The 11,567-nt window shown below is 44.6% G+C and overlaps 3 protein-coding genes across 3 annotated transcripts; all 3 read left to right on the forward strand.

Annotated features, from left to right (window-relative positions):
- Positions 1 to 3,331: 3,331 nt before the first annotated feature.
- On the forward strand, positions 3,332 to 4,723 carry BDB00DRAFT_831343 (GDP-mannose 4,6 dehydratase; the record flags this gene model as incomplete). The annotated part of the gene is made up of 3 exons (XM_053124110.1): positions 3,332 to 3,425; positions 3,531 to 4,395; positions 4,512 to 4,723. Coding segments are annotated over 3 exons (987 nt in total), but the record flags the coding sequence as incomplete, so codon positions are not given.
- Positions 4,724 to 4,821: 98 nt separating this feature from the next.
- On the forward strand, positions 4,822 to 10,957 carry BDB00DRAFT_831346 (uncharacterized protein). Its single transcript, XM_053124111.1, has 14 exons — positions 4,822 to 5,017; positions 5,175 to 6,158; positions 6,319 to 6,835; positions 6,923 to 7,139; positions 7,223 to 7,305; positions 7,392 to 7,754; positions 7,854 to 8,014; positions 8,121 to 8,406; positions 8,473 to 9,282; positions 9,356 to 9,479; positions 9,558 to 9,733; positions 9,806 to 9,970; positions 10,050 to 10,216; positions 10,289 to 10,957. Exons 1-14 carry the CDS (start codon positions 4,956 to 4,958, stop codon positions 10,896 to 10,898), a joined length of 4,725 nt encoding a protein of 1,574 aa, XP_052978026.1. The 5' UTR covers positions 4,822 to 4,955; the 3' UTR covers positions 10,899 to 10,957.
- A 223-nt stretch (positions 10,958 to 11,180) lies between these two features.
- BDB00DRAFT_734084 (uncharacterized protein) lies at positions 11,181 to 11,330 on the forward strand (the record flags this gene model as incomplete). Its single annotated transcript, XM_053118356.1, has 1 exon — positions 11,181 to 11,330. A coding segment is annotated over one exon (150 nt), but the record flags the coding sequence as incomplete, so codon positions are not given.
- Positions 11,331 to 11,567: the final 237 nt, after the last annotated feature.

Genomic DNA, 11,567 nt, shown 5'->3' on the forward strand with positions numbered 1-11,567 from the left:
TTCTGCTCAACGTATGTAGTAAAAAAACAAATTCGGCTTATTTCCGTCCCATGGTAAGGTCAATTGTCCCTCCGCTCCTTGAGTTACACGACGCCCTTTTCCTTTTATGGATATCAGCTTACATCGTTGGGATAAATGTTTTTTTTTGCGTTTTCTAGAACACTGTAATAATAGCAACATGTCTTTTTGTTTGCCAAGATTCTGTTCTAACGAGAGAGTGATTCCTTGGTCACGCATTATCTGGAACGGAGGAAAACACTTCCGGCATCACGATTTCGGATATACCGGCGCCAGGGAGTCTCCGACCTTTTTTTGATGATATCAAAACTACAGAGACCAAATATCCATGAGCTAACTCTCCCAAGCATTATATTACAGGCTTTTCTGAAATATTCACAGTAGTAGTGTACCTTACTGGGACTCACTGTTGATTGTTGACTTCATAAGCAATGCTAATGTCGATATCATATAAATACAGTGTGTATGGTGCTATGATGAGCTCATAAGACAAGATTGATACAATATGTTCGACCCATGTGAGGATACCTACAAAGTATATCTGAAAGGATCTTTAACAAAAGCTTGTATTTGCACTAAATAACATAATCTACTTGAGACTTACATCTGCTTATTAATCGTTGTAGAGAGCATTTGTTTAATCACTGGGCAATTGATTATTTGCATTTCTCATGCCTTTTACACGCACGTAGCGAAAATTACTTCTACTCACATCAGCAGCTTTAAACGAGATTAGCACTAACGATAGTCCTAAAGCTACTGTTGTAGGATGATAACACTTAATAATGGTACGTTCAAAGTTTTCACCACCGCTTAGGCTACTCAGTAAGCCGATTTTATGTTGTGCTGTCGAAGCGCAATCCTTTTGAAGCTAGTTTGGGTCGCGGAAAAGCGTGCTTTAGCTGTGTCCGAGACTCGGACACGGTTTCTATAGCCTTTCAATATTACATTGTCAGCACATTAAAGAAAAAACAGGGAGCATAACGAGAGGAAACAGGGAAGCAAAGCAAGTGTCGTTATCTTTGATGAAATCGCTATACTTAAAGAGGTTTGATGGGAACGCATTGATAAAAAGAGGGTGGAACGACAGCAGTGACGCTTGGGAGTGTCATTCTTTCAACTTGAGGTTCTCAACGAGCTTTTATTAATACGGCAGTGATATAGGTTCTTTAGAAAGTCTCATTTTATACGACGAACTGCATCCATATTAGAATCATGGTAGGCTCGGCCCGTATTATTTCTTCGCCTCACTGTCCACACTACTATCATAATCAAGCTTTTCCGTCCACTCATACTTTGATTGAAACGCATGAAGTGTGGCTGCTTCATCATTGTGCAAAATCAGCTTTGCTAGTTTCACGGGCTAAAGATAACAGAGTTTGTACCGCCGATCCACTATCGTTCGATGTTCAATAAGCCTAAAGTCGACTCTTGATGATTGTCCTTCCTCTACGTAACAGCCGTTTTTCTAGCTTCTCTGTGGCGGCTGCTGTAGTTTGTCTCGGTAATGGACACTTTCCATCTAACAGAAACGGGTAGCATTCTGTCGAGCCAATGGTTGCCGTTTCCATAGTGCACATAGCATACCTGAATCCAGGGTTGTTGTTATGTCAACCAAGCCGTTTTCTTTGTGGCCTGCAGAGAATGTGAAGATTATTATACCAAAAACTCACGTGCTGGTTGTGTATACAACTTGCTTGGAAACGGCACATACATAAAGTATTGCGTACTAGTACATAGTTTTCAAAGTCATCACATTTATAAATTGATAGATCCAAACTAATCCAAACAGACACAGACACATCCTCTCTTACACAATGCCACAATCGGTTGTGCTACTATAGCAAATCAAATAGAGTGATGCCAGCAAGAAGGAGCACTTTCAGAGAAATACCGATAAGAGGCATGAGATCTGAGCCACTAGATACATCAATTCAAAGAATTCATAATTTCTTATGTATAATGTTCATATGTACACTCAGACCAGAAACAGCCAAATTGGCCTTTTAACATGCTTACGGACATCGAATCAGTTCCGCCTGCTGACGCTCGCTATCGCTACGTTTCCTCCTTGTACATCAGTGGGTTGCTGGTCGAGTGCAAAGAAGATGTAGAATCCTGAAGAGGCACAACATCTCGTGCACCAACATTCCGTATGGCCAGGAATGGAGTATGAGTGAGGGCTCGAAACGAGGTGAAACCGGCGAGAAACAAAGTCGAGCTGTATACTTCAACCAAAACCAGTCGAGAAACTGCGAAGCGAGATGGAAGAGAGTACAGACAAGTTGTCTCTAGAATGTCAAATACGCAATATATAAGAGCATATGTTTGCGGAAGTTGAGGAAGAGCTTTTACAAAATATCGATTGCTTTTAGCTATTTCTTTATTGCATAGAAAATAAGGGAAAAATAGAAAGAAACATGGCACATACTAATCCGATGTGCAGAGCGTATTGGATTTGATCACTTTGCAGCCATGTTATTAATATATAACGGTCATAGCAGATGCTTCAATGAATTAGTTCTTCAACCATTCTCATACTTGAAGGTGGTCTTAGCTCCTGATGAGAGCCGTAAGCTTAAGGGACGTTTTTTAATCCCCTTCGATCTTTCTATTTTACTCATAGTCCTTAACGTGACATTCTTCTGCACACGATCCTCAGTACTGGCGTGGAAGCAGTAGGAACCTAGTAAAGCTGACGCGAGGTAGTGCATGGGGACCAAACAGGGTTTCCACTTTTAGATCAGTACGCTGGTCAAGGTGTAGTGAGCAGCAACGAGGCGGTCGGTTAGTATTATTATCCTTGGGTATTGAAGGTTTTGGAGGATGGGGTGGGTTTCTCGGGTGCTCACGAGCATAGTAATGCAATAAGCCAATAGAAAAGGTTCAAATAGAGAGAGGTACGGTCGGCATCGGGGATCCATTTAACCAAGAGTGCTTCTAGTTGCGAAAGACTTTGGGAAAAAAATAAATTCTGCCCCAGCAACCTACCACTTTCTCTTTTTCTTTATTTCACCCATCAGCACATCATGTCCGAAAACGTATTTGCCCCTGTCAAGATTTCCCGGAGCTCATCTATGACCTTGGAGGAATATCGCTCGCGTAAGGTTGCTCTTGTCACAGGTAAGAAAGGTTTCCACGGTTAGCGTAGTGCGTCTCTACCAATCAGGATGACAGTTGTTATGGTCACACATCGTGATGAGCGAAATGCTGAAGTCTTTCGTTTATGCTGGCTCAAAAGATTTAACGCGAGTTGTCCCCAATTGCAGGTGTCACTGGTCAAGACGGCTCCTATTTGACTGAATTTTTGCTTGACAAGGGTTATGAAGTGCACGGTATTATCCGTCGTTCGTCGTCGTTCAACACTGGCAGAATTGAGCATATCTACAAGGATCGCCATGACCAAGGTAACAACAAGTGAAGGGTGGACCCTATAATATATTTATTAGCTGGAACAGAGAAGGAGAGAAAGAGGGCTTACTCGTCCATCCGTTTTTCTTTGTGCTTGCTAGATGTCAAGTTCTTCCTCCACTACGGTGATCTGACAGATTCCACGTGCCTGGTGCACATTATTGCACAAATCCAACCCACCGAAGTGTATAACTTGGCTGCCCAATCACATGTCAAGGTTTCGTTTGACATGTCTGAATACACCGGTGATGTCGATGCCCTCGGCACGTTGCGTCTTTTGGATGCCATCCGCACCTGTGGTCTGACCGACCGTGTGCGCTTCTACCAGGCCTCCACCTCAGAACTGTATGGCAAGGTTGTTGAGACCCCACAAAAGGAGACCACCCCCTTCTATCCTCGTTCGCCCTATGGTGTCGCCAAGTTGTATGGCTACTGGATCGTCGTCAACTACCGTGAATCCTACGACATGTATGCCTGCAACGGTATCTTGTTCAACCACGAATCGCCCCGCCGTGGCCGTACTTTTGTCACTCGCAAGATTTCCCGCGCTGTCGCCGATATTCACTTGGGTCGCCAGGACTGTCTCTACCTGGGTAACATTGATGCTAAGCGTGATTGGGGTCACGCCCGTGACTATGTCGAGGGTATGTGGTTGATGCTCCAGCAGGAAAAGCCCGACGATTTCGTCTTGGCTACTGGCGAAACCCACACCGTCCGCAGCTTTATCGAAAAGGCGTTTGCTGTCACTGGCCGCAAGATTGTTTGGGAAGGTGAGGGTGTCAATGAAGTGGGTAAGGATGCTGAAACTGGCAAGGTCCGTGTCCGTATCGATCCCAAGTACTTCCGTCCTGCCGAAGTCGAACTGTTACTAGGTGATCCCACCAAGGCGAACGAGAAGCTCAACTGGAAGCGCAAGGTCTCCTATGACGAGCTCGTCACTGAGATGGTCGTCGCCGATATCGAAGGGTAAGTCTTTATCTTTCAGGCTATACTGCTTACTTGTATTTACGGACGTTTAGCTTGCATGATCACCATGTATGAACTTCATCTGTTTTCTTATGCCTTTCTTTATTCACTTGTAGATCATTAAAGAACGACACCTACAACTAAGTAGAAGTAATCATCGCATCACTCTCTTTCCGCTACATCCCACAAAAAACAAGCGAGCATACATACACACCATAACAAAGTCATACTATGTATTAACTCTTTCATGAATAAACTTTATCATCCTTTTATCCATCTTACCACGAGAAAAATAAAAGGATCAGCGCAACATAATGTTAGCCAATCGGACAGAAGCTGCCTCAATTCACCCTCCGTTAAGCTGGGCTTCAATTGTCTGTGTGAACGGTGCCCTCCACGCCGTGTTTGGCCTTACGCGCTTTTTTATCCAACCTCACCCTTCTCCCACTTGTCTCTCATTTTTCCCAGCCGATCGCCGTGTGCAAAACGTGAAAGAGCAATCCCTACTTTAAACCAAAGTTGCTCTTTGATACAGCTGCTCTCAACTGAATTTGCATATAATGTCTGGAGAAGCCCCATTTGCACCTTCTACGTCACCACCGCGACCACCGCAACCAACAAGGTATTATTATATTCTTTCTCCTGCTGACTTTCCTTGTTTAACAATCCGAAGTTTATGAAGCGTGCACGAAAAAGGGAACATTCAGTTTATGAACCAATGCTTGAAGGCTAATCGTCTTGATGTTCTTATCACATTCTCCCTCTAATATATTAAAAAGCTTTACTGTAACCGGAGAACCGACAGACGAACCAATGCAAAACAGCACTGAAAGCAGCGGCGGTCCGAAATACCCTTCCAATCCAACTACCGAATCTCAGGCTCAGACGAAGAATGAAACTGACAACAATGGGATTGCAGACAAAGCTGTGCAACAACAACAAGTCAACACATCATCGCCTGTTGCTACACCTACATTAGCTGCCGCCAGTACCGCTCACAACAGCAATAACACTATGAATAGCCCTTCAGGGGCAACCACGCATTCTCCGAGCCAATCTACACCGCCGCGCCATCTACTCGACAATGCAGTGCCGTCACCAACGGCAAGTCCCGCATCAGAAAATATTACAACACAGCAACAACAGCAGCAGCAGCAACAGTCGCGATTGGTGAGTCCGTCATCTTCCGCGGAAGCAGCAGCAGCACGATTAAAAGCAACGAGTCCTGCACCATCGCAACCAACAGCCCCTACACAACAACTACTCCATCGCACTGCTACTGCAAGTCCAAAAGCTACGTCTAGTCCTGCAATAGCATCGGCAACATCACCTGTATGGCCACCCACTTCATCTGTTGCACCTAATGAGTCAGCTTCACCCATATCAACTGCTGCTGCTGCTGCTGCTCCTACAACAACAGCAGCAGCCCCAATCCCTCCTACAGTACAGGAACGCCAAAGAAGTTCAATTTCGGATGCTTATCAACGTTCGTCTCCTGTCACACAACACGTTTCTGCCGCACCTGCTGATTCACTACCATCAACAGGAGCAGTTGCTGCTCCTGTACAGGAACAAGAGCCAATGTCTGATGTACGCTCATCTCCACCGCCATCACCTCAACGCACCCCACTATCGAACGGCTATCGACCACTTAATGTCAAAGACGCATTGACGTATTTGGACCAGGTCAAGATACAATTTTCCGATCAACCAGAAATATACAACAAGTTCTTGGATATTATGAAAGATTTCAAGAGTCAAGCGTAAGTTGTGATTTTATTTTTCACATACAGAATGCAAGGAAAGAAGCAATTATGCATTAGTGAAAGGGAGCTATATTTGGATAATGGTGCTCTTCATTGTTGATGGATAATGATGACGGGAACTCACGCCACAATTGGGCTGTTTTTACATACCATCTAGAATCGATACACCAGGTGTCATTGAACGCGTTTCGTCATTGTTCCGCGGACACCCTTCTTTAATATCTGGCTTCAACACGTTTTTACCCCCGGGATATCGGATCGAATGCTCTGTGGATGAACGTGCGCGTAATATTATCAAAGTGACGACTCCTACAGGTACAACAACCACAACGGACGGCGAGCCATTGAACCTCAACTCGGCAACATCCGAATCGCGTTACTATCAGCCGTATACGACGCATCAACAACCTCCTCAACCACAGCAGCAGCCAATACTTACGAGTGGTTACGCGATACGGGAACAACCAGCTGGGATGGGCATGGCTACATCGACTCATATTCCACCATCACAACCACCGTCAGCAATGACACCGTCTTCACAACAACATCCATACACAAATCACCATCATCACCCCCACACGACACCATCACCTTCAGGGCAGGATGATCCCAACTCGTCCCGAAAAGCACCTGTCGAGTTTAACCACGCTATTAATTATGTGAACAAAATTAAGGTCAGTAAAAAACTTTGGAGAGAGCTATTCGCCGATAATCACATATCACAGGTCGTATGATTTAACGTAAAAAAACTCGTTATGTAGAACCGATTTTCTGGTGAACCCGACACTTATAAGCAATTTTTAGAGATTCTGCAAACGTATCAGAAGGAACAGAAGCCTATCCAGGAAGTGTATGCTCAGGTTCAAACATTATTCAATGGTGCAAACGATCTATTGGATGAATTCAAGCAATTTTTACCAGAAGCATCTGGAGCTGCTCCTGGAGATATGTCTGTTTTCTTTGGAGCACATTTACAAGGTGATGATCGTTATCAATTTAATATCTAAATATACAAATTGGGCTTGTAAAAATAACTCACGTGTGTGTGTAATTTCATGTAGGAAAACGGGGCTCTATGATGGTCCCTAGTCTTTCAACGAGTGGTAATCGCAAGAAACGCATGAGCGCTGCGGGTATCAATAGGGTAAAATATCAAAGAACAATGAGGAAAAGGGGAGGGAACGTCGGAGAGGGAGAGCGCTGTAGGTTTGTTGATACGTGATATGGTAGATGTCTAACGTTCGTGGTGGCCTGGATACCGATGACGACTTGCAGCCTTCGCGTGCAACTGTTTCTGCTGAAGAAGCCGAGTTTTTTGAACGCGTCAAGAAATACATTGGCAACAAGGCAACTTACCGGGCTTTCCTAAAGCTTCTCAATCTCTTCAGCCAACAAATTCTTGACCAGAACCTACTGGTTGCGCGTGTTGAAAGCTTTATCGGCGGTAATGGTGAGCTGTTTGAATGGTTCAAGACGCTCGTTGGCTACGACACAAAGGAGGATCTATTAGACAATGAACCGCGGTCTAAGGAAAAGCTGGATTTGGCACTCTATGTATCTTATGGTCCAAGTTATCGTCGTGTGCCGAAAGAGGTAAAGCAAAAGAAACGTCTTTTCATGGCTCTACAAGGACAAAGAACTATTCGGTTCACTAATGGGTGTTGTATGTTGTTTGGGGATTGCTGAGTAAAGCAGTGGCAGGAGCAAGCATGCTCAGGACGTGACACTCTTTGCCGAGAAGTCTTGAATGATGAATATGTATCCCATCCACGCTGGGCAAGTGAAGATAGCGAATTTGTTGCATCCAAAAAGAACCATTTCGAAGAGGCATTGCATCGTGTGGAAGAAGAAAGGTACTTGAAGAGTATTTAGTGTATACAAGATTGGAAAGGGGGGTGGAACTGCTTTTTACTTTATGTATCATGAGTAACTGACAACAAACTTTGCTAAAACAATTAGATACGACTATGATCTCAGCATCGAGGCCAATCTTAACACAATTGCACTTTTGGAACCTGTATCAAAGAAGATCTCGGTCATGAGTCTTGACGAGAAGGCTACTTTCCGTCTACCACCAGGGTTAGGTGGTCCTTCGAAAGCAATCTACCAACACATTATCAAAAAAATCTACGGTCCTGAGAGAGGCGTTGAAATCATTGAGCTTGTACACGACAATCCTGTGCCAACAGTGCCTCTGTTACTCAAGCGCTTAAAGCAAAAGGATGATGAGTGGAAACGTGCACAGGTAGATGATCAAACAGCCTTTACTAAGCAAAATGAAACACAAGTTACTTATCCTTTGTTTTTATAGCGTGAATGGAACAAAATCTGGCGCGAGGTCGAGTCTCAAAATTATTACAAGGCATTAGATTATCAAGGCGTCACTTTCAAGAGCAGCGACAAAAAAGCAATGGGAACCAAGGCGCTTTTGGGCGAGATTGAAAACATCCGCAGCATGCAGCCAGAAAAGCGTCTGTTTCTGAAAGGACGACCCATGGTGGTACCTGATGGTGGCAGCCGGTTACCCCCTCAATTCTCATTTTCGTTCAAAGACCAGCCGACTTTCAAGGACGTGACACGTCTTGTTTTATCGTTCCTCGAGCGTCAAGACATCTACAGCCAAGAAGAATGTGACGGCTTACGGTCTGTGTTGGAGACGTTCGTGCCAGCCATGTTTGACGTGCTGGATATCTCGCCAAGCACCGTGCTGCCGAAAGGCCGTGGTCAAGTAGAAGGAGACGAGGATGAGATGATGGCCGAAGCTGACGATGAAGGTGGTGATGACGAACGGGGTATGCCGTCGTCCTCTTATGACTCGGACGGTGATATCGGTATGGATGAAGCCTCGTCATGGCGCCGTTCAATGCGACCCAACAATGGCAATAGCACCACCGACAAACAAGCCGCAGGTACGCAATCCGGATCAGCGTCAAGTCAAAACGATACTGCTCAGCGCACAGCAGAAGATGCGCCCAATCTTAGTGGCGCTGTTGGAGGTGGTCCGTCACCACCGCCAGAAGAGGCGGTTGATAACGACCCATTGGACGAAGGCAAACCCAAACCACCAGTTATCACCTTTTTTGGAAATGACACATTCTATTGCTTTGTTCGCTTATTCCAAGTAAGCTAAGAAAGGACGGGGGTTACGAATAGCCTAACAGACATATTAATCGTTTTTTGTTTCGCTTATACAGCTGGTCTATACCCGCCTTCAGAAAATGAAGTTGGCCGACATTGCATACCGCAAATCCCCAGAAAGCACAAAACGAGCAAACAAGGCTGCCCTTGATTTAAATGCAGACAATGTCGTTATCCATGGTAATTATCGCTTAGAGTAGTAAGATAATATAGCGTGTATGTATGTATATACTTACATATCTTTCAATCCTTTAATAGATGTTGAAATGGATTTCAGCCACGGCTACTATCATGCACTATTGGACCTTATCGACCTCTTCTTTGATGGAACTGTTGATCAAGCTTCATTTGAGGAGTGTTCTCGTTACATTTTCGGCTCGAAGGCATATATAATGTTTACTATCGACAAGCTCATTCTACTTTTAACCCGTCACGTAAGCTCTATTACGAAAGATGAAGGTGCATATAACTTACACGACAACCCGCGTTTTCATTTCATTGTATAGATGCATCATATTATGTCAGACGTTCGATCTCGACAATTGGTCGAACTCTTCCGAACTTACAGAAACCTTGAGCATCCACCTGATGCTCAACAGTTAGCAACATACAAGCTGCGAGCCGAACAAGATGTAATTGGTCCAGAGCAAAACATCTATGGCATTGTGTTTGTGAGTATATTCTTTAATCATGTCCATATTTATTCTTATTGAAAAGATAAGGTCGATACTCATTGAGTTCATTTCAAAGGACACTGGCACGCGGATACTGTCGATCCAGCTGCTTGATCAGGAAGACTACCCTCTAGAGACCGACGCACGGACCGCATATAATGACTATATTACAGACTTTGCCGACTTTAATGTACCAACACGTGGAATAGACGACCAGAATCTCAAACAACAATTCTTAAAACGGTATGACATAAGAAGAACGAGGATCAAAATCGCAATAAGTCACACGCTAAATCTCGAGGAACTATATAATAGAAATGTTACGGGAAAACGTAAACGAGAAGACAATGAAGACGCTTATGTCTATCCCGGAATGCAGTACAAGATAAGCAAGGAGTCATACCACATGTTTTACATTATCGACACAGAAGACACATTTATACGGAAACGGAGGGCGGTAGCACGAGAAGAAGAAGAAAAATCAGCAGCAGCAACAGCAACAACAACAACAACGGAAGAGTCCAAATGGCGAAGCTGGCTGGAGTCTGAGAAGGGTTGGAGTCGCGGTGTGGATGACAAGGGGAAGGCTGAAAAGGATGCCGAGGCATTGCTTACCGGAAAGAAGACAGTCAAAGACAAGGAAAACGGTGGCGATAATGACATGCAGATAAAGAACGATATTGGGGACGAAGAGCAATCAAAAGCAGCAGCAGCAGCAATAGTGCCATCATCATCCACACCACCAACAACCGCAGCAACAGAAGCACCGCCACCGTCTATTACTGCTGACAAGGACGGACCAGCACCGGAGTCAAAACCAGCAGAGCAGAAATCTGCTCCTGACAAGAGACCCAAAACCCCACCACCATCACAAACAACAGACAGGAGCAAAAGCCCCGAACAACAACAAATAGTACCAGAATGAAATGGTGTTGTCATGTGTGAATAAGACGTTAAAAAAAAGCAAAATAAATATATTTACATATCACAAATCTACTAGCATGATAGTTTGGGGCGCGGGTTGGATTATAACATATGCACGGTGGAGATGTTTGGTACAGCGCCATGATTGACGAGTATTTCAATCATATCCCATAACTCCTTCTTTACACACTGTTGAAGGGTTTCGTCATCGGGTTTGACGCCGAGGTCATCAAGAAAGTACAAGACCATTTCGGTGTTTTTGCGAGCAGCGCATACTCGGAGGGCCATGTTGTTCTTTGCGGTGGCATCAGCACCAAATGCCATGAGCGTCTTGACCATATCCAAATGGCCAAGCTGTGCAGATTTGATGATAGGGTATCCTTGCGGTTTGTGTGGCGACGCACCGCGCTCCAGCAAACGTCGTACGAGTTCATGCGTTTCGATGGATATGAACAGCCGAGGTGGCAACATGCGGTCGTTGAGACGAATGGTATTGCCATTATTGTAAAGTTGGTCGAATTTCTCGAGTAGGCGTATTGAAAAGAACCGGTATTTGAGTCCTTCTTCTACAGCTTGCACACGATTGCCTTGACATTTATACATGAGCCAGTCTATCTTTGTAGTGTCCGAACAGTGTTGCAGTTGGGGACAGACGAGGGCGAGTTGGGCA

Source organism: Zychaea mexicana (assembly GCF_025766255.1).
Source record: "Zychaea mexicana strain RSA 1403 chromosome Unknown BDB00scaffold_54, whole genome shotgun sequence".
NCBI lineage: Eukaryota > Fungi > Mucoromycota > Mucoromycetes > Mucorales > Lichtheimiaceae > Zychaea > Zychaea mexicana.